The following is a 22587-nucleotide window of genomic DNA, read 5'->3' as shown; positions in this document are numbered from 1 at the left end:
TCTTGAATTTATTATCAGGATTGCTTCAGTGTCAGATTTAAAATATTCAGTCTTTATAAAATTGAATAAACCAATATTTTTTAAAGTGAAATTAATTTCATTTAAGATCCATTGGCCTCTGTGAATGAATGTGCAATAAGAAATGATTAGGCTACTACCATGTTGGTTGAGGCATGTTTTCCAATTGAAAAACAAAAAACAAAAACAAAGCTGTTATTTTGCCTTTACGTTGCTGGTCCGGCCCACTTGAGATCAGACGGGTTGAATGTGGCCCCCGAACCAAAAAAACCAAAATGAGTTTGACACCCCTGATCTAGACCCACTAGACAGTGCTCTGAACCTTTTTTCTTCAATGATTTGTGATCTTCACTGGTGTCCATGGATTACATGAAATCTTTCCACCTTTATCCACCTTTGTCATGGTAGGGAGAACACCTCAATGGAAGGGGGGGGGGGGGGGGTCATAGGATAGCACAACGGTTAATGGGCCTTATATGTGACTAGAACTGAAAAATATATCATTAACCCAGACTGGTACTGGGCCGCACAGAAAGAATAAATAACTTAAGTGACTTCCTTTTATTTATTTAGGAATCTGAAAGATGTTTTATTTTGAAAACTTGCCAGATTCTCTGTTCCATCCGTCTATGTCACTCTTGACGAAGGCCGAGGCGCTCTTCTCGGTCACGTGATAGGTTACCGCTAAAATAAAACCCAGGAGCTTTTTTGCACCATGGATGTGGGAAGGAGAGGATGATGACACCTGTGTGCTGAGCAATGACATCTCTGTCAAAGTAAAAGCTTAGAGTTGGTATTGTTATGTCTCTGTTCCTCCTTCATCGTAGCTTTGCTAAAATAGTCGTCCGCCACATCTTAAGCACTCTGTGTGACGTCATACCGGTCAGCGGCGTTAAAAAGGGTGGGGACCACTGCCTTATAACCCTGTGTTCCCTATAGAGTGGAAAATTTGGCAAATTGAAAAAAAGAAACGAGCAGGTGGCTCCTTCCAAATGCAGCAGGTTATATTAGCACAGCTAAAAGTCCACAAAGCTAAACCAGGGTCAGACAGGCTGGGGTCAATAACAGGCATGAGAGCATCAGAGAGACAACTAGAGCAATTAGGATCCAGGTGAGATTCGGGGCAGGCCAACAGCGTCAGAGACAAAACAGGGTCTGGAGCCAGAGTGGAAGGAAGGCAGAGTGGCACAAACAAAACTTCAGTGAGGCTCAGTTTAAGTATGCTGTGAATGATTGGAAATGAGAGTCAGGTTCGCGGCAGGTGTGGGGTTGCTGGGAGATGTAGTGTGTTCAGAACTCTGGAGATGGTTCCCGCCGATGACCAGAGGGGGAGACGGAGCTCTGACTTCTGACAATTTTATTTCACCTCATCTTTTTATTTGGAGTATATTATATATATATATATATATATACATATATTTATATTTTTGTGTTAATTTTATTATTGCACAACCAATGTTTCAAAAATAGATTTTTTTCTACACACATGGTACTATTATTACAGCAGCGGCAAACAATAAAAAATATTACAGTACTTCATTTTATTTCAATAATGTTTTTCGTTCATTTTTTGGCTATTCTTTGCCATTTATTTTAGATTTGATGTGTTTATATTTAATATTTAATTTTTAATTAGAATTTAGACGTTTGGACTTCAGTTATGCTCCGTTTTAAAGATTTCCTCTTCATCAGCATTTGTGCTTTTCAGTACTTTGGCAGGAGTTTTGGGAGTTTCTTTGTGTTACAAGAGAGGTTGAGGAAGTACCCAGGGACAGAGAGGAAGAGGAGCAGGAGGTTCCAGAAAACAGGAGCTTTAATAACTTGAACAAAAACTACAAACCAAAACCACTGCTGAGCAGGTTAGAAAACTCCAAACTTGAGACACTCAAAAGGGGGGGGGGGGGGGGGGGACTCAAACTATGGAGCGGCACAGGAGGAAGGGAAGGACAGGACTTTATGGAGTCAATTCAGTCTCAATAATCAGAAATGCACACAACCTATTTCACAAATACACACGCTCTGATTCACAAATGTCATTTTATACAAACGTGAAAAATAAATTCGGAAATGCACACCCTGTGTTTCACACACACACACATTGTGTTTCACACATGCACACTAAATGTTTTACAAATGCACAATAACTGTTTCTCACAAATGTGCACAGTGTTTTTCTCAAAAACCTTTTAGAAATTCACAATAAATGTATCAGAAATGCACAGTAGGTGCTTCACAAACATGATTTTTAGGGACACATGTGATGTGAACTCACAGATCATTCGAATTGCAGACTGTGCATTCAAAATCCCGTTCTCGTTTGTGAATCTCCCCGTGTGTGTGAGAGATTTTTCTACGGTGAATATTGAGACTCATCTGACGGAGCAGGTCGACTAATCACACCATTGGCTAGTGAATCTGTCAATCAAACTCGTCGGCAAAGCAGGTGGGTTCGCTTTTAGCCAATCAAATGGCCCCTTACACTCCTCACTTCAAACTGACGAGGGAGGGAGCTGTTCAGCACAGCAGTTGAGAGGACGCGGGCGGCAAACATGGCGGAGAGGTCTTCCGAACGGGATCAGTCTCAGCCCGTAAGTAATGCATTTATTTGATCATTCCCTCGTTCTACGTCCTGTAATGTTATTGAATAATACGTCGAAGCGTTCTCCTTAGCCAAGTGGCATGTGTGTAAATGCTTTATGAACACTTCAGCCGAGCCAGTCGTCAGAGTACACCCACCGCAAATTAGCTTAGCTTTAGCTTAGCCTGTGCGGTCATATTTGTAAAATGGTTGAAAGCGGGGGGACATATGATGGTGTTGTCAAGTTTTATACTTGGCATACCACCAGCTCTTCACACAAAACGAGTAACTACAGCGTGGAGGCCTCGAAACAAACGTGCCGGCTTCCGACGCAAGTCGTCTGCCTCTCTGTGCGTGTGAGTGAAGCTGGTGGGACCAGCTAGCGGCTACTCTAGGTTCTTAACAGGAATCAGAAGAAACTAAGGGGAAAAACACGATTTACAGCAGCAAAAAGAAAGTTTAATAAAATTTATTGTCTGGATACGGCTGTGTTGTTGCACACCGATGCTATGCTAACTAGCTAGTTAGCTGTTCCATGCACGTGTTTCCTTGACGGTCCGGGTTAAAGTTAGACTATTTTCATTTCCCGGATATGCCATTCCTAAAACAAACAGCATTTTCGAGATATGATTACAGACGTGAATCCACTGAATGAAGCTTCGAATTTTTTTAGAGCACGGCATTGTGCTGAAAAGCCCTCGAGAGATTTTGTCAACCACTAAATGTCTTTACTTCCAATGACGTAAAGACTAGAATCCTTAATATTATATTGTTTTTAGGCCGTTTTGTTAAGTAGTCACAGGAAAACAGGATGGGAGAAATCAGCTGTCAGCAGTGAAGTTACTGTATTACACACAGGCTTCCTGTGATCAGTGTCTTGTCTCTGCTTTTTTTCAAGCTGTTCTTCACTACAAACTCAAATTATCATAACAAGAGTGTTTAAAAAAAAAGTCCCCTTTCAAATATTTGAAAGTTATGTAATTTTATCTCAGCCAGCTAAATTATTTAATCCATGTTTGTCATGTTTTTATTTATTCTCTAGGAATTACTGAAGCGTGACATCTTTCAAAGGCTGCATCATCGACTGTCATGCATCTTGGAGAGGCAACCTGTTGATATGGAAGGCCTGCAGTTTGCCTGTCACCATTATTTAGTTTTATTAAGTGCTCTAGGGGACATTGTTGATGTAGACGAGGATATATTTTCTACTCTTTCAGATCTGAATACTATTATCCAGCAGGAAAGAGACAATCAGAGGACAATTATAACAGTACACTTTGAAAGTGGGTCTCGTGGACGTCCACGATTGGTAGTGTCACCAGAGACTCTTGAACATCTTGTGGAATTGGGTCTGCCAACAAGTTTTATTGCCAAACTCCTTGGTGTGTCCAGAGCAACCCTATTTAGACGGATGTCCGAAAATAATATATCTGTGTCTGCCACATACAGTAAATGCAGTGATGATGAGCTAGACGCCTTGGTCACGGCAATTAAGAGCACCATGCCAGACGCTGGGTACAGGGTAATCCGAGGGGCTCTACTTGCACAGGGACACAGAGTGCAGTGGGATCGACTGTATGGATCTATGCATCGTGTGGACAGTGGTGGTGTACTTGCCAGGATGACGCGTCTGGGATGTGTGGTTAGGAGGACGTACACCGTTCCTTTTCCAAAGTATATGGTGCACATCGACACCAATCATAAGCTCATCAGGTACGTCTGAGTGTAACTGACAGAACAAGAAGTGAACAAGACAACCACAGTAGTAGATCGCATTGAATTGGAGTAAAATACACTGAGTTTGTTCTGCTTACTTAGCAACTGATTGTATAGTGAGACTTAGGTAGATTTTGTGTACTATTTTGAGTTGTGTTGCATACAGTTACATTGTTTGTTTTTAACAGGTACAATTTTGTCATCTTTGGTGGAATAGATGGCTTTTCAAGAAAGGTAGGACTTTTCATTGTCATGGACCAAAAAGTTGCAAATCTTAAGCTTTGTCTCTTCTATTTTAGGAACATGGTTTAATTGTTTATCAACTTATCTTTTGAAGTATAGCAGTGATCTTTTTTTTTTTTATCCCATCAGGAGCAAGAAGTTTAAACTTTGCTCTGAGCAATAAATGGTGGCTCAAATGAACAGTGGGATTGTGATTAAAAAAGCCAGAAATGCACGTTATTTTCAGCATATTTCTTATGCTGTTTCTCAATAAATGTAGGAAGTTGGACTTGAACATGGGTGACCCTTTTCTTGTCTATTTATTCAGAAATGGTCAAATTTGCCCTGAATCAGCTTGTAAATTAATGTTGCTTGCGCCACCTGTCATGAGATAAACATGAAAGAAGACATGCAGTTTGTTGTGTTTGACCGGGCATGAGCGACCATTATGAGCAACTATCATACATACTATTACACGCTCTTTTTATCCCACTGTGAGTCTGTCGCGTGATGAAGATTTAGCTCCTCATTTTAACTGCTCCTTCAGTGACTTTGCTAGCTTAAGACCTGTCCTAACTATAATTGTAAAAATTTTAGAAAAATGAATATGATAGAATATGAAACCTCATTTTAATATAGAAAAAAAATACATGAAAACAACATAGGTGCAGGGGCGAAGTGTCAAAAGACATACCACGGAAAAGAAACAACTGTTGTTAATGTTCCACAAAAAATTATACATTTTAGCTTATGGGCGGGAAAAGTAAAAAATATAAAGATGCATTTCTACCAAAGTGGGGTCATAAATTCAGAGTTATTTCGAGATTAACATGATACTGCAGAAATTCACAGCATGCCATCAGTAGCAGGATTAAAAACTGTAGTGCAAAAAATGAAGAATGCATTTGTTCATTCTGCAAGATTTAACTTGGAACTAAATTCCACACTGACAATACAGTTTACCAAATATGACTGAATTTCTTTATTCATCATGCTATTGTATTACTGTTGTACCTGTCACGTGGACATTAAGCATTTTTGCACCCATAAATATTTGTCAATTGTATTTGTACTTGTCATCCATAGATCATGTACCTGAAGGTAGCAGACAACAACCGGGCAGACACCCACTTGGCCTTCTTCAATGAAGCTGTGAATGAGCATGGCTTTCCTCTGAGGTATTCTTTTTATTCATAAAGAAATATTTTATTTACAAATCAGGCAGTATAAGTTCATGGTTATTTGTAAAAAAATATAACAACTTTTTTAGAATCTTCTCCAAAAACAAAGGCTACTCTAAGACTCACTTTTCGCCCATTAATAACATTTTAGACCCCCCTTAACAGTCTCTCTCTCTCTCTTCTCAATTTTTTCACCCAATGATACATGTAACCCCTTTCCTGTAATTTCTTAACTTAGAAATTCAACTTATTGTCAACATAAACAAGAAAAATTACATAAAACAGTCAAATTGATGTGTACCGTATTGGCAATGCTTTTGTAGTTATGCGTTTGAGACATGATTTTCATGTTATTGCCAGGGTGAGAGGAGATCATGGAGGAGAAAATGTGGGCATAGCAGAGTTAATGTTCACAGTACGTGGAACCGACACAAACAGCTTCATTGCAGGAAAAAGTGTACACAATCAACGGTGAGTTAAACCAAGTTTTGGAAGTATTTATATATACATAGAATTAAATGATGTATTAAAAAGAAATGACAATATAATAGCATTTCTTTTTGTTTCCTTCCAAATACAGGATTGAGCGTCTCTGGCGTGATGTCTTCATGAGTGTCACTGGCTTATATTACAATATCCTGCACTCCCTTGAGGACCAAGACTTGCTCAACATCAGCAACATCCTTCACTTATTCTGCTGCCACTATATTTTCTTACCACGCATTCAGGCCAGTTTGGATGTCTTTAGTGACGCGTGGGACAGCCATCCAATCAGGACAGAGCACAACATGACCCCAAATCAGCTGTGGCAGTTGGGCTTGGCCCAGAACCCTGTTTCTGATCCCCAGGTAAATGCTTCATTTAATGTCACTATACTGTACTACTGATTTGTGTGCACTTTGACTAAAGTGAATTGTATCAAGAACTGTGTCATGAAATTACAATGAATTTTCAAAAATGAACCGCAAAATTATGAGCTATCAGATGTACTAATCTCACTACTTTGTTAGGGATGACTAATTAAAAAAATAAATTCAGTAATGGAGATCTGATGTTTTGCCTGCCAGCAACAATGTAATCATTAGGACACTGTGTCTACATAATCTTAAACATAAAAACTGTATGTAAAAACTTTTTTTTTTGGTCAGGGTACACAGGTTCCAGAGATTGAATGGGAGGAGAGTGGATACATGGCTGAACCTCATCCTGGGATCAATGTCCCGGTGTTTGACAGTCCTCTTTCGGGTCCACAAATGTTGGAACTGCAGGACAACATCAACCCATTGCAACATTCAGACTGTTTTGGAGTGGACCTTTATCTTCACACTGTCCAGTATGTAGAGAACTTAATGTAGGCTACATATTTAACAGAAGGAGAGAGACTGAGGAGAAGACGACAAAGTTCAAATAATACTGTATTGTTCAAGGGACTTCATTATGTCAGGGTGGTATAAAATACATTTTCCGTTGAAATATAATTCAAATCAGATCTCACATTTGTTTTGTTCATGTTTTCACTGAATTTTACTCTGCAATAAAGGGGGATTGAGTGTGTGCACTTTGTTTGTATGAACATCTTGTTTTTAACCAAACCCAGAGATAAGAGTCTTCTTTGCAAGGGTGACCTGGACAATAGTTTAGCAGCACATGTCTGCAAAATGATTTGTGGGCTGAGCAGGGAGTTGTATGAATTTGACGGTGAGGTTATCTTGAGGTAACGTACCACTGCATCTATAAACTGGACTGGTCCAACAACACGGATGGTCTGTCCAGGAAGGGCCAGTCGCCTTCATCAGATTTTATTTGTAGGTGAACGTCACTTGCTTTTGTATTTAATTTGAATGCAACCGCAAATTAGTAATTTTCAATTAATCCAGTGGTTCCCAAACTTTTTCTGCAGGGCCCCCCTTTCTGAAGATTAGAATATTTTCGAGCCCCCCCACACTGACACAAACATACAAATCTTTTGTTTCTAAACTCCACCGCTCCTTATAACATGTGATTAATGAGAAATCTTTCTCTGAACGGTAGAATTCTGTTATCTAAAGCTGAAGGAATCTCTAGATCTGTCTGTGTCTCTGTCTTTAGAAACACATCTGTAACCTAACAAAACATTTGATTTTATTTGGAGGAAAAAATGTCATTAAGGAAAAATGTTTTGTGTAACACCAGAAAACATGGGGGCATGGATGTATTAACCTTTGAAACTTAAAACAACTCTTTAAAATAAAGTGGTTAAGTAATTTATTGAAAGGGGAAGACAATATCTGGAATGCATTTCCCAAATATATATTTGACACAATGGGAGGCATTAAATTCTTGCTAAAATGTAATTGTAAAATTGAAAAATTACCCACAAAACTTTTACAAAGAAGCCCTGCTGGCCTGGAAACTCTTTATAAACGTAATTCTTCAACAACTTGTTTTATTTGGAATAACAGTAATGTACAATACAAGAAATCATTTTTCCTAGATGGTATGATAATGATATTGTTTTAATCAGACAACTTTTTAATTCTCATGGACATCTTCTGACATATGAAGAATTTCTTTTAAAATTCGGTATTCCTGTTCCACCCAGAGAATATGCAATAGTGTTAAATGCCATTCCAACCAGTCTACTTCAACTGTTTAAAGGGATTTAGAACACAAGTCAATTAAGAACCCAGACAATTTTTTGGGACAATGTGGATATTTGTGTTAATTCAGTTTCCAATAAACAAATAAGAAATCTTTTATACCACAACCTTACCTGCTGGGAGGTTTTATTGGGAATCCAAATGTGTGGACATAAAATGGACTTATGTTTGGACTATTAGTAAATACTGTCTAAATAACAAAATAAAAAAGGTGTCCTTCAAAATACTGCATTGTATATATCCTACCAAAAAAACTTTGAGTAGTTATACTGTGGACATGGACCTGTTTTGTTCATTCTGTGGAACTGAGGAGGAAACTATTTATCATCTGTTTGTGGACTGCAGACATACAAATAAGGTTTGGATTGAAGTGGGAAACTATATTGGAAATATAACTAAACAAACTGTTACATTTTTAGATAAAGACATTATTCTGGGTTACCTTAATGTCAAAGTAGACAAAGATTGTATCTTCATTATACAATTGTTTTTATTATTGGCAAAATTCCATATCCATAAAGCCAAATGGTCAAACTCCAAACCTAAATTCCAGCAGTTTTTGAGTGAAATCAATCAGTAATGTACCATTATCAAACATCTGCAAAAACAAAAAGCAATTCGAACTAATTTAATTTTTGAAAGATTTAAAATTTATGAAACCCCAAAGATTTTTGAAGTAATAATTATTTTTGTCTTATGTTGTATATGTATGTGAACATATTTATATACTTTGTTTTATTTCTTATATTTTTCTGCAATATGTATACATTTCAATTCCCCCTGAGACATTCACATTGTTATTGTATTATGTTGTTTGTCAATAAAGTATGAAAAAAAAACCACCGCGCCCCCCCTGCAATACCTCCGCGCGCCCCCCAGTTTGGGAACCACTGAATTAATCTAATATGGAAAGGGGTACAGAGCAAAGTGATGCAAATTTCTCCACTGAACTTTGTGGTAGTTGATTTACAGTTGTCTGTGAAAGTAATACACAGGAAAGTCTTGACAAAACTTTATTACAATTAACTATTCGTTGTACAGTCTTCACAACAATTGCAGTATAATAACAGCTCGTTTTAAAACACTGAGGTGGCACAATTTAAAATTGCCTTAACAAGGGCAGTTAACATTTTAAAGTGCTAGACAAAGAACTTCAAGCAATAACAGTAAACTTTTATTACACTTTCCCAAATCCTGAGCTGATTGAACTTAGAGCCATGATCATATCCTCTTTAAACATTTTGTAGGTGCTGTAGTGACTCGGAAGCTCCAACGTGTATAGGCAGGTGTGAGCAACTGGGTAGGTTGAGCGCACTACCTTTACATATAGGCTCCTCGTTTGGTGCTCCCATCCCACCCAGAACTTCATAAGGTCGCACAGAACCTTCGGTGATGCTGTGGAAGAGAACAATCGAACTATGTGACACTTCTGCATGTATTACACTTGCACCAAAAACGTGTAAGTTTCATCAAATTTGCATTGACATTACCATCATCACTATCCCTCCTAGGACAAAAACATCAAGAAGCTAATCGAGATGCAATGAGTATGAGACCATTACTTTCCTCAATGAATTTCCTTAGGAACCCAGTCACTGTACTGATGTCCTTCAATGGAACAGGCTCCTCGTCATCTTCATCACTGTCACAAATAGATTGTGGCCAGCAAATGCTCTCTATCATGGTCTACAGGTTATCAGAAAAAAAATTTAAAGGTTCTTAGTGTTACTGTGTACAACATATTTAAGATAACATTCTACAGTCACAGGGCATCAGTAAAGCAGAATTAACTGCTGGGGAAATACATTGGGGCAAAAAAGTATTTAGCCAGCTACAAAATGTACAAGTGCTCCCATTTAAAAATGAAAGGGCTTCTTACATAAGTTGCAAGTCTGTGAAAGCCAGAAATACTGCTTGGTTTAGGTGAGCAAATAATTTCACCATATTTTACACAAATTTTAACAATGTGATTTTCTGGATTTTTTTTTGACAAAGACATCTGATTATTTCTTTATTCAAATTGTGAATCAGGAGCACAAAAAATGTATTTGGAAAAGGCTTCAAGCTGTAACGGCTGGCATTGTCAGCAGACCAAAAACTCCCTGCTCTGCACCATAATGATTCATCCACCTGTAGACAAACATCTTAATTTTCCTCATCCGACCAGCTATCTGTTTAAAAACCATTTGCATAGCTCTAATATTGCTCACCACTTTTGTTCCACCAGTAACGTTAGGTTTAAGATGTTTGGTTGTAAGCTAGCGGGAGAATGTTTGAACAAAAGGATTTAGGGTAACGAAGGCTCGCTTACTCCGTGCCAACAGTCATGCCCACAACTCAGAGGCGAATTTCTAATGAATTGCTGCTGCCCTGCAGAAACTGTCCTTGCAATTTAAATAATAAACCAGCATTTAAACCAGCTTAGTGGCCTTGTCGCAGACTGTCCGCCCTGGGACTGTAAGGTAAACAGTTCAAATCTAGGCCGAGTCATACCAAAGACTAAAAATGGAACCCAATGCCTCCCTACTTGACACTCAGTATTAAGGGGTTGGATTGCGGGTTTTAATCCACTAAATGGTTCCAGAGCGCAGCTGTGTCTGCAGCTCACCGCTCCCCCAGGGGATTGGTCAAATGCGGAGAGCAGATATCGCAAATACTAAAAAACTCAACTAAAAGACCATTGTAAATATTTTTTTGGATAGCGTGAAAGATAATCGTAATGGGACTGATGTTGATTTTTTATTTTCTAGTAGTCATCTTGACCACAGGATTTAAGTCCTGTAACAGTAGTTAGTCTCTGCAGATTTTAAGGAACAGGGTATTGTTCGATCATTCTGACGCATCTTTCACCATGCAGCATTGAAAACAAAAAAATTACTTGAGTCTTTAAAATCAAAAGCCAGAAATCATTCCACTAAAAACACAAGCAAAGTTACCTGTGAGCTAAGTTCCACACTTGCCTCCCTGGGGAACAGTATACAGTGGACATCTGGTCTGGCTAAAATAAGTGGCCAGATTCCAGTATCTTTAAGACCTTTCCGGATCTGCTTAATTGGCTGCATTCCATTGTGAAGTACCTGGAAAATAGTGACATAACAGAAGGTGGTTTTTAACAGTAAGAGGCTTAGCATCCTCCACAAGGCCGGCCGTTTTAACTCCATAGAGACGATGGCCTGGTCTGACACCAAAACTGTTAGAGGGTCATGTTAACAAGTTTGATTTATATAATGATCAGCGTCACGTCAGCAGTATCTCGTCTCAATGTAAAATGCTTACAGCCTTTGAAAGCAGCAGCTGAAACAGCAAGTCGTGATTGGTGGAATTCGGAGTAGGCTGATACCAGGACAGGCAAAGATCACTCACACGGGTGATTTCTTCCACTGTAAGTTCCGGTTTCTTGAGCTACAGACATCACAAAAATGGTATAGGAATTAAGTATTACAGTTCCCTTCATACAGTCCAGAAAAAATAAATTTATAGCCAACATAGGGACACAAAAAGCATACTTCAACAATGAAGAATGATTTTTCATCAATTTGTTATGTACACCACAAATGTGCTGCTGCCCTGTGGTACATTGTTGCAAACCTTAAACTGCTTAACTTACCAAAGCAATAGTTTCACGATGCTCAATATCGGCAACATCCTCTATGGTCAGAGCTGCTACTGCCGTGTCAATGTCACCCCCAGTCAGTAGAGTCACGACAGCCATACTAAGTCCTGGTAAACCGGACCCACCATGAAAGAAGTTATGTCCAATAATCCGACCTGCCATCTCAAACAGCTTGCATTCCCGTAGCACCCCAGCAGCTGAGGGAACTAGATGGTCTCTTTCCCCTTCAAAAAGGGGTGTAAGACTGGCGGATCCTTAAAATACAAGAATTTTGGTTAATTAAAAAAAAATACTACACACCTTTTAAACATAGCAATCTGTCTAAACAAGCCATCTATTGAGAAAGTGAGGTGAAGAATTCAGACAGAGGTGTAAAATGGGCAGGTCAGTGCTGTTGTGACAGCAGGAGACTTGTAGACAAGTCAGAACTTCTACAGTTTATTTTAATTTAATGGATTTTAACATAAGATATTCCAAATATTTCAAACCTTCTGTTAGTTCACCAACATATACAAACCTAAATTAATACTGAAACCAGTCGTCAATTTCTGCATGGCCATTGACAAGACATGTCGTGTGACCCCTTCACCAATTGCTGCATCTCCTAGACAGAAATATAGGTCTGGGAATTAAGGTGCATGCATTGGACTTCCATCGCAAAAGCAAGGAAAACACTCAAAATTCATTTCAGCAATTTCACAATTTGGGGTATGAAATACCTGTCAGCATGCACTTGAAAGGAGCTGCCCATTCGACATTATTCCTTTTGTAGAATTCTATAAATGAACGGTCCTTGTCTTCTTCTGAATCAAACATGTTGATTGACAGCAAGAGGTGTGGGCATTTTGAGTAACGCAGCAGTAGTTGTTGTCTGAACAATTGACATGCTTCCTTGGGGTCTTCTTCCTTCTCCCATGCTGAAAATGTAGTAAATCATATAATTAGTTAGGATAATTTCTATCAGCGAAGTTTTGCAACCCCTACATTTTAAGCAAATACAAATTTTTAATTAGTGTTTATTTGTTATTCAGTTAAACATACAATTGGTAAATGTTATTATAGCCCAGGGGTCAGCCACCTTTCCCACTCAAAAAGCCAGTGGGATCAGTTCCCACAGAAATGAAAACACAGGGAGCTGCAACACCCTTTGGAAAACCTGGTGTTTCCAGTGAATGGCATCATTTCACTTGTTGTTAAAGTGGAAGAGACATTAATTTTTTTATATCCATCATTTCAATGGGTTCCGATGAGAACTATTTTCCAAGAGTCCACAAAGCTAGCAAATATGTTGTAATTAACCTGCAATTAATCCGCTTCTCCAATAGTTTTGAAAAACTTTTGAACAACGAACAACTTTTTACCCTGATCTCGATCAGGATGCTTTTGGGCAAACGATATGGGTTTATTCTGAAAGTCACACCACATTTGAGACTTTGTTGTTTGCCAATTCTTCATTACATATTGTTCATATTTTACACCGACAGGAGTCGTGGCGGGACGTAGGTCAATAGTCACATCGAACTTTACTTAGAAAATGTATACATTTCAACTAGTTTTTTGTTTTATTATTTTTATGAACAATCTCGAAGTTGAACTCTTGTTGTAGAACGGCTGTGTGGAATCATGCACACATTGCGGCCCTCAAGGCCAGAAGTTGTCTCTTTGCCCTCTCCCTTAAATATAAAAAGTAAATATGTAAAAATAGTCCCCTTATATTTTCCTGGGTTGTGTTTTAAAGGGGTAATAATGGTGTTAGTCTTAATTTAAGCCAGTGTATGCTACAGTTCAATATTTGTGATACAAATCAGCTGTTTTTTTCTCTTAAGTATTGGTACCGTAAGTGTACGAATAAGGGGGATAAATAAATAATTAAAAATATATATAAAAATATCCATCTCTATTTAAAAATAAAACATTTAAAACAAGAAAATGATCCAGTTTCAAACAACACATTAACTGTACTTGTTCTGCATAAATTACCAGCTGATGGTGGGGTTGACAATCCCTGAAATGAGGGTCCTGGCAATTCCTCAACACTTGTCATACTGGCTGCTTCCCTGCTCATAGTATTTGCAATGTCTTGTCTTAAGAAAAAAATATAAAATAACATACAGAAAAGGGAAACACAGAAAAGACATGTTATTTTTTTAAAAAGACAATGAAAACCTGAACCACACTTCTTTGCTGTTTTATCTGGATCATTACATGGACAACTTTAATTTAGTTTCCATGGACAAAATTAATTGGAATGATCTAATCGGAAAAAGGTTTTCTGTGCCCATGTACACGGTTGGATTTTAACCCGACCGTTGATCTGATCAAGATATTTTGACCATGTAACTGCGGCTAATGACCACATGCATTGTAACTGCATCCACGGCTAAATGTTGTTGATGGCATGTGTTAGCCTAATCCTAACCCTTCTTACAGGTGCCATTGAAAAAAAAAAAAAAGCACGGATTGAAAAAATATATATAAGCGAACAAGTACTTTATAATAATCATAATAAAAACAATGTTTAAAGGATCATCTTGCTCTATGCTGCAGCTTTGTTCACAATAGAATGTTTCTTTTTCAAAGGTCGTTTCCAGTATTTTTTTGGACTGAAAAGTAACAGAATCCTGTTGACTTTCATAACCAAGATTTATCAGAATAAATTATCGTTCAATTAGACATTTTTATACCCTGACCAAACTTTACAGCTAAAGTGATCGAAGGTGTAGCTAAGAGAATCTGATTATTTTCAAAATAAAAGATTTTTCAAATATATTTTGTCTAGCACAAAATAAAAAATATGGGTATAATAAATGTTTTCTTCCACGGCCCATTGCCAACTGATCAGTACTGGTCTGTGGCTTGGGACCACTGATATGGACAATTAAAACTTTTTACCCTTCACCACACGTGCTGGCATGAAACGGAAGGTCATCATGAGGGTAAGATGCCTGACAGATCGGGCAAACCTGCCAAAAAAAAAAGAAAATTCAGTTTATGAACCTAAGAATTAAGAATTAAAAAACGCAATTATAAGTCGTTTTTGATCTTAATTGGTTTTATTGTGCGTGTCCCTTGAAAATATTTGGTAATATCACTTCTTTCACCTCACATTATTATGAAGTGATGTTTATGCTACACTGGTGTCTAAAGTGGGGAAAAAAAATGCAATTTTTGCCTCCATTACCTCACAGGTTTTTTCCATGGCAGTAGATTGTCCTTTCTCAGTGGTATGAATGTCTTGGACAGCTGTAGTACAGAGAACTGGATCTTCATTAACTATGCTGTCTTCATCAGGAGATGCCTCAAAATCATCCACCTTAAAAAATAAACAAGAGCTAGACCTATTGACATACATTCATTCATTTACTCAAAAAACAAAAAAAAAAATTAACAGAAATTGGAGGAAAGCTACATAGCTTACATTGCATTCCTCGACATGTAACGATAACAGCTGAAAAGGCATTAGTATTCCACATTTCATGCAGTTTGCCTTTGGCATCTTGGCAAATTCAGGAGAGTCATAGGGAAGTGGTTGAACAGATAGCTGCTCCTGTAGCGGAACTAAAAATAAAGTGTTCTTGCCGCTGCAAGATGCCCCTTTTAGTGTGTCAAAGGTGTACCCCTCAGGGCCTTGTAACACTGATGTCAGCTTACGACGTCCACTGCCACCTATTAAAAAAAAAGTTTCCAATATAAAATAAATCATGCAGTAATTATCAGGTAAGCAGGTCTTTGTCAGGATTTTCTTTTCAATATTCACGACTAGTGTGAATGGTTAATATAAAAAGGAGGACATTATCTAGAGCTTTTATTTCAAAAATAAATACATGAAAAAAATGAATACATTTTGAAGCCTTTAATTGATAGGAGACCGAACTGGTGAAACAGGGAGTGATATGCATCAACAAGGGCCAAAGACTAAAGTTGAAACTGACACCAGCCTTGTAGATGGGGCATCTGCTCTACCACTAAATCAAGGATGCTCCATTTGGAGCGTTTAATAAAATAATCCCTGGATATTTAAAATCCTACCTGTGGATTTATAAAACATCCAGCCTCCTTTCAATGTGTTTAACTTGGGAAATACCTCACAAAGCTGAGCTTCAATCTTAAAAAGAAAAAAAAAATTAGAATAATAACGTAACACAGCAAATTATCTCTATGTATTCATTATTAGGCATAAACCAATTACCTGACTGTGTCCCCAGTTCTCTGCTAGAAGTTCTCTGCGTCTTCCAAGGCCAGCAGTGGCAAGCTGTAATTCTTCTGCTGAGCTCTTTGGTGTGAAGTCAGTGGGTCTTGGAAGAACATAGACATTGAAGACACATGTTTTGACAAGAGATGTGGCAGGAGCAGAGAATCGCCTTTTCCCCTTTGGACCATCAGCAGCCTTGCTGAAGATGTGTGGGAATGTCCTATAAGGGAATAGGTTGTCTATGTTAGCAAGTGCACTTTCTTTATTGTTCATATTGGAGATACAGGGGTCTTCAATGCTTTTCTGGTCAAGAGCCCCTTGCTAATGGGAAAAAAAACAGACTCCCCATTACATCTAGTAAAAAAACATGTTACAGACTAATATGAATTAATCGCTTGTTAGATGTAATTGACAGCACAATAATCAGTGTTGTGTAAATAAAATTGTTTGTTTACATTATCTTTTAAAATTAATATTTGGAACTATGTGTACCTTTTTTTCTAAACATTTAGCCACATAATCACCAAATATTTAGTAAACTCTAACATTGTTATTAGATTTTTCAAAGTTTTTTACCCTGTGGTATAAAATGTATTCAATTAAAAGTGCATCACCTTTTCATGCTCTGCCTCACGGTTGGAGAACTGCATACAGTGCTCTGACTGCTGCCTACTGCCAAGCCTGGCATGCTCTGACCAGTCGCTTGAGATGTAGTTGGAGCTTCTAACCTTTTGCCCAATAAATCACACAAAGCTTGAGCTGTGCGAACGGCCAGAGCCGATAGTTCCTGTAAAATAAATAAACATTAAAGAAAGGCTTTACATGCGTTTGTCTGACATCCGGGACAATTGAGCTGATTTGAAAGTAGTAGAGAAGGGGGATTTAGTACTTAGTTTCTACACTTATCACTGCTGACAGCTGATTTCTCCCATCCTGTTTTCCTGTGACTACTTAACAAAACGGCCTAAAAACAATATAATATTAAGGATTCTAGTCTTTACGTCATTGGAAGTAAAGAGATAGTGGCTGACAAAAATCTCGATGGCTTTTCAGCACAATGCCGTGCTTTAACTGTAACTTTAACCCGGACCGTCAAGGAAACACGTGCATGGAACAGCTAACTAGCTAGTTAGCATAGCATCGGTGTGCAACAACACAGCCGTATCCAGACAATAAATTTTATTAAACTTTCTTTTTGCTGCTGTAAATCGTGTTTTTCCCCTTAGTTTCTTCTGATTCCTGTTAAGAACCTAGAGTAGCCGCTAGCTGGTCCCACCAGCTTCACTCACACGCACAGAGAGGCAGACGACTTGCGTCGGAAGCCGGCACGTTTGTTTCGAGGCCTCCACGCTGTAGTTACTCGTTTTGTGTGAAGAGCTGGTGGTATGCCAAGTATAAAACTTGACAACACCATCATATGTCCCCCCGCTTTCAACCATTTTACAAATATGACCGCACAGGCTAAGCTAAAGCTAAGCTAATTTGCGGTGGGTGTACTCTGACGACTGGCTCGGCTGAAGTGTTCATAAAGCATTTACACACATGCCACTTGGCTAAGGAGAACGCTTCGACGTATTATTCAATAACATTACAGGACGTACAACGAGGGAATGATCAAATAAATGCATTACTTACGGGCTGAGACTGATCCCGTTCGGAAGACCTCTCCGCCATGTTTGCCGCCCGCGTCCTCTCAACTGCTGTGCCGAACAGCTCCCTCCCTCGTCAGTTTGAAGTGAGGAGTGTAAGGGGCCATTTGATTGGCTAAAAGCGAACCCACCTGCTTTGCCGACGAGTTTGATTGACAGATTCACTAGCCAATGGTGTGATTAGTCGACCTGCTCCGTCAGATGAGTCTCAATATTCACCGTAGAAAAATCTCTCACACACACGGGGAGATTCACAAACGAGAACGGGATTTTGAATGCACAGTCTGCAATTCGAATGATCTGTGAGTTCACATCACATGTGTCCCTAAAAATCATGTTTGTGAAGCACCTACTGTGCATTTCTGATACATTTATTGTGAATTTCTGAAAGGTTTTTGAGAAAAACACTGTGCACATTTGTGAGAAACAGTTATTGTGCATTTGTAAAACATTTAGTGTGCATGTGTGAAACACAATGTGTGTGTGTGTGAAACACAGGGTGTGCATTTCCGAATTTATTTTTCACGTTTGTATAAAATGACATTTGTGAATCAGAGCGTGTGTATTTGTGAAATAGGTTGTGTGCATTTCTGATTATTGAGACTGAATTGACTCCATAGAACTTAAATACATTCAGAACAGAGGAGACACAGGCGGAAAAAATGAGGGACCAAAAGTAAAACTCGAAACAACAACGGAACAGGAAGCCTTTCAAAATAAAACAGGAACTGAACTCAAAACATGATAGAAACACAAAGGCAAAGAAACTGAAACCCTGACACTTTGAGTGTTTTTCTGCTTGAACATTATTACAAAAGGATTTTTATTCGATGAAAGCCCAGCAAACAGACTGAAAAGTCAGTTTGGATGCAAAAAAGAAGGAGTGCCTTTTTTCTTCATGTGTTTATTGATTATTAGGGATGGCCCGTTTCACACGGCGCTTCGGAATAGAGTGTTTCGGCACAATGTTTCGGGGCGTGTGTCAACTAGCGCAGATCACGTGGTTGATGACGTATGACGCGCCAAATGCTTCGTTTGGTCGAACCACGCTTCAGATGTCACTTGTGTTTTGAACAGTTGGGCGCTATTCTCTGGAAATGCGAAATGAAACCTGAACGTTTTCCGACCAGTTCCATTGTTTCCCCTGTATTGGAATCAGCGTCAGTTCATTGCACTTTACCATGGCTCCTATTAAAAACGTTCTGTGGCTCGGGATCATTTCAACTCGGTTTTTCCTAATAAAACACTACATCATGAACGTTGTGTATCAAAAAAAAACAACAAACTGCAATGAATCTATGATGGCATGCCATTTTCTTGTGATTAGAGATAGCTCACTGGAATAGTCAAAGACATATATATCCAGAGGTTCTAGGTTCCAGTCTGGCACTATACTTATTCTTTTTGCATGTATTTTTTTCTTCATGTGATATCTATTTTGCTTTGTCAAGCACTTCTCACAGAAAGCGTCACATGTGTTGTTTTACATTTTTTTTATCATTAGTTCCACATTGAAGTTTTACATGGAGCTTAGTTGAAACATGTGTCGATATACATCCAGTCCGCCACCAGATGCCGCTGTTCTGTGTGGTTTCAAAGCCCTTAATGGGTGTTCATTTTTCTGGCACAATTACATGAACCCCAATGAGGCTTCGTGGGGCTTCTATTCCCATCCTTATTGATTATCTATCCAATCTTTGCTCTATTAATCTAAATGACCATACCTTCACACTTACTGTAAATAGGTATGTTATATAAATGAAAACATATCAGAACAAAAGCATAGTACCGTATTTTCCGGGCTATAAGCGCACCTGTGTCCAAGCCCCAACCACCTTATTTCTAGTTGCTAGCATACATAAGCCACATCAGTGTACAAGCCGCATGTTGATACCAACTCGATCAGCTTGACACTGACAGTCTCACTGTGGGGGGAGTCAGCATTGCGTTGACTCATGTATTGAACATACCCACATCTGCCAAACAGCATGCAGGTCACTTCTGTTCACAGATTCCTCAGTTGTGTTTTTTTACTTATTGACAATTGAGGTATCATACATAAAATAACAGTAGTAAATAACAGTAACCATATAATCAACATTACATCCCTCAATTATGATGAGGAAATTTACACCCGTGATTCCCCACTTCCCATGACTCTTAGGGGCTTAATGCGGGGCTAACCCCCGGGTCGCCACACTGTTGTGCGTGTTTAAGAAGGAGCAGCAGTGGAAGGAGTGGAGAACGGGAGAGCAGCTCTCCTCTCCTTCCGCTTGTGTCGCGGCAGCAATATGTTAGTAACAGGGCTGGTTAAAAAAACACACCATTAAAAGAGAGCAGCGGCGACTTAAAAGCGCACACCTCAGCGCCATACGCGCGCCTCTGCGCAGCGCGTGCGCCAGAAGTTTCCTTCCACAACAGTGACACACTGTTGCTCCGTGGACTCCTCTGCACTCCGCCCTTTCCCCGCGGGGTCCTTGTCTCTCCCTTCCTTTCTTCTCTGACACCCCTCGCGAGGGGGGCTCCAGGGAGGAGCGCTTGTTGCCCCTGACGTCCGTTCCCTGCACGCGGGGCGCAGCTGCCGGGGGACGGAGCGAACCATGTCTGTGTAGAGCAATCAGACTTAATACGTTTTGTGTTTGAGGGGAGGATGCGTGTTAGGTGTCCCGCAGCTCTATGTGAACGAGCAGCAGGAGAACATGTCTCCAGCTCACACAGCGGCTTTGTGGCGGTCACGTGCACGTTGGGTCTAATGGCACCAAAGGATTGTGGGATGTGGCTGGGCATGCGTGTTTCATAATGTTGAACCATGACTGAAGTGTCTAAGACATGAAGTGAGGTCCATGCTGTTTGGCTACTAACAGGTGTGTCGAAGACATATTGGCATGCTGCTCGAAGTTGGATCATGCATTCAGCCTCTGCTCCGATATTGACGGAGCGCACAAGGCGGCCGCTAAATAAATCCATAAATAAGCCGCAACTCTAACTAAGCTGCAGGGCTGTAAGCGTTTGAAAACAGTAGCGGTTTGTAGTCTGGAAAATACGGTATAAACTAAAAAACGACATGACTTTTCAAGAAAAAAGAATTTAATTCCAGGTGCCATGATTAAAACTTTTAAACTGGTTTTCATTTTTATTTATTTTTACTTTTGTCAGATTTGAGGTTATTTATATGACCATTGTGAGCTTTTCTTTCATTTATCGAAGGGTACAAACAATTTTGTTCACGTGTGTGTAGATTGTGGGATGAGTCTGAGACAACACTAGCAACCATTGTAACTGTTTGCAAACATTTTTAAAAAAGGACTGGTTTCTGTCAGCGGCTGAATCGCTCGGTTGATGCAGGACTGGCAGACTGGAGATGTCACCAGCACTACTTTTTGACATACTATAAATCGGTTTTGTGATCCATGGGAATCCACTGATTCTGATTGGCTATGCGCCGTTAGAAAGTAAACACTGGAGCTAAAGCTCCTGGGTTATAGGAATTTTTGGACTTCATCCTGCTCATCTGCAAATGATCAAAAAGTAACTGTCTATATGTACAACAACGATAATCCTAGGCCAGCTGGCTGGATGTGAAAAACCCTGAAATTACTCAGCACAGACAATTCTTTTTTTTTTTTTTGCATAAATAGTTGATGCATTCAAGAACAGCAGAGAGAGAGACGTGAGGACTACAAGCAGATCTTGAAGCAGTTTAATGACACGATAAGGCTTTTCAGAGCAGCAACCTCAGGGATTCACCAACTTCTTTTAAGAGATTTTTCATGAATTTCCACTAGAGAATCCATTAATCCTTAAGTTTTGTTCCAGATAAACAGTGACTTTCATGGGTGTGAAGAGTTTCTAGAACTTCTAAACCATCGATGTTTCTTTGTGACCGCTGGAGAACATTTGTATGAGACGAGCCTGAGCCACAGTAGTGTCTTTATTCTAAAGTTGGATCCCCTTTATCTTTGGTGGTCTGGGAAGAAACGGGTTCCTCCAGATGAATTTAGCAACAACAGAGAGCTCTGCTTCTGCATGTTCCATCCTCTGCATTCACATTCAGTATTTTTTTTTCCTCCTTAAGGCCTGTTCACACCGGGACGAATTTCGCTGGCGATTTTCGCCGACGTTTAACGCCTCGTGACTAAACAAAGGGCACCAACGAGAGTGTGCACACCGACGCGAAAAAACGGCAGGCGTTAAAGCGTCAAAAAAAAAAAACGCCTCGGGTTTGTTTTTTTTTTTCGACGCGTCGCGTCGAAATCTACTCGACCAATGAGAATGGCGCTTTTGCTCACGTGTCTGGAGCTTCTGAAGTTACAGTAAAACACAACTTGGGGGCGCTCAAACACAAAACTGCCTTGCTGAGCACACATACCAGCGAAGAAGATAGACGCCAAGTAGCGTCTACACAGCCGCGAAGCAATAATGACGGACATTCTAAAATATCCCCGAACCAAGCACCAGTTGCAGCTACTGGTGCTTGAAATATTCATGTTTTCTTTGTTTGATTCTGACAAGCGTGTAAATACTTGCTCTCTTCTTCTGAGTGAAAAGCGACTTTAAGAAGCGTAAAGTTGCGCAGCGCCACCTTGTGTACAGGAGTATTTCTGTTTTACATTAAGCGCCATCTAATGTCAGGGAATGAAATTGCATGTTCACTCCACTCATCGTCAGCGAAAATCGCCTGGGTGTGAACACAAAAAACGTGGCGAAAAACGCTGGCGAATAACGCCTGGCGAATATTCGTCCCGGTGTGTACGGGCCTTTACTGGCGCCTTCATTAAC

The 22587-nt window shown here is 39.4% G+C and overlaps 2 protein-coding genes across 3 annotated transcripts in view; one reads left to right on the top strand and one right to left on the bottom strand.

Annotated features, from left to right (window-relative positions):
* The window catches only part of LOC144987874 (uncharacterized), a 230354-nt gene extending 212181 nt beyond the window's left edge, over window positions 1–18173 (bottom strand). The window contains exons 1-15 of one of the 2 annotated variants that reach the window (XM_078937572.1): window positions 17795–18172; window positions 16774–16946; window positions 16157–16379; window positions 15997–16072; window positions 15386–15633; window positions 15149–15280; window positions 14860–14930; window positions 13948–14051; window positions 12687–12884; window positions 12485–12571; window positions 11962–12221; window positions 11631–11756; window positions 11291–11431; window positions 9917–10040; window positions 9353–9749 (exon numbers count right to left, since the gene is read on the bottom strand). In XM_078937572.1, the coding sequence (XP_078793698.1) occupies window positions 9532–9749; window positions 9917–10040; window positions 11291–11431; window positions 11631–11756; window positions 11962–12221; window positions 12485–12571; window positions 12687–12884; window positions 13948–14051; window positions 14860–14930; window positions 15149–15280; window positions 15386–15633; window positions 15997–16072; window positions 16157–16379; window positions 16774–16946; window positions 17795–17833 (2220 nt within the window). In that variant the 5' untranslated portion in view covers window positions 17834–18172 and the 3' untranslated portion in view covers window positions 9353–9531. Of the gene's footprint in view, window positions 1–9352; window positions 9750–9916; window positions 10041–11290; window positions 11432–11630; window positions 11757–11961; window positions 12222–12484; window positions 12572–12686; window positions 12885–13947; window positions 14052–14859; window positions 14931–15148; window positions 15281–15385; window positions 15634–15996; window positions 16073–16156; window positions 16380–16773; window positions 16947–17794 lie in introns of those variants that run through there. The other variant, XM_078937573.1, reaches the window with a different exon arrangement.
* On the top strand, window positions 1981–9029 carry LOC144987876 (uncharacterized). The gene is made up of 7 exons (XM_078937574.1): window positions 1981–2606; window positions 3639–4309; window positions 4501–4546; window positions 5621–5712; window positions 6076–6186; window positions 6296–6563; window positions 6864–9029. Exons 1-7 carry the CDS (start codon window positions 2568–2570, stop codon window positions 7068–7070), a joined length of 1434 nt encoding a protein of 477 aa, XP_078793700.1. The 5' UTR covers window positions 1981–2567; the 3' UTR covers window positions 7071–9029.
* Window positions 18174–22587: the final 4414 nt, after the last annotated feature.

Source organism: Oryzias latipes, chromosome 19 (assembly GCF_053564925.1).
Source record: "Oryzias latipes strain Hd-rR chromosome 19, Olatipes_Hd-rR_3.1".
Lineage (NCBI taxonomy): Eukaryota > Metazoa > Chordata > Actinopteri > Beloniformes > Adrianichthyidae > Oryzias > Oryzias latipes.
The sequence above is the reverse complement of the archived record's forward strand: the minus strand, read 5'-3'. Positions and strand labels throughout refer to the sequence as shown.

What these genes read in the sequence shown, in the direction of transcription:
- LOC144987876 (XM_078937574.1), top strand. Translation starts at nt 2,568, where the DNA reads ATGGCGGAGAGGTCTTCCGAACGGGATCAGTCTCAGCCC. An exon ending in TAGATGGCTTTTCAAGAAAG is followed by an intron (nt 4,547 to 5,620) that starts GTAGGACTTTTC and finishes TGTCATCCATAG; the next exon opens with ATCATGTACCTGAAGGTAGC. An exon ending in ACCCTGTTTCTGATCCCCAG is followed by an intron (nt 6,564 to 6,863) that starts GTAAATGCTTCA and finishes TTTTTTGGTCAG; the next exon opens with GGTACACAGGTTCCAGAGAT.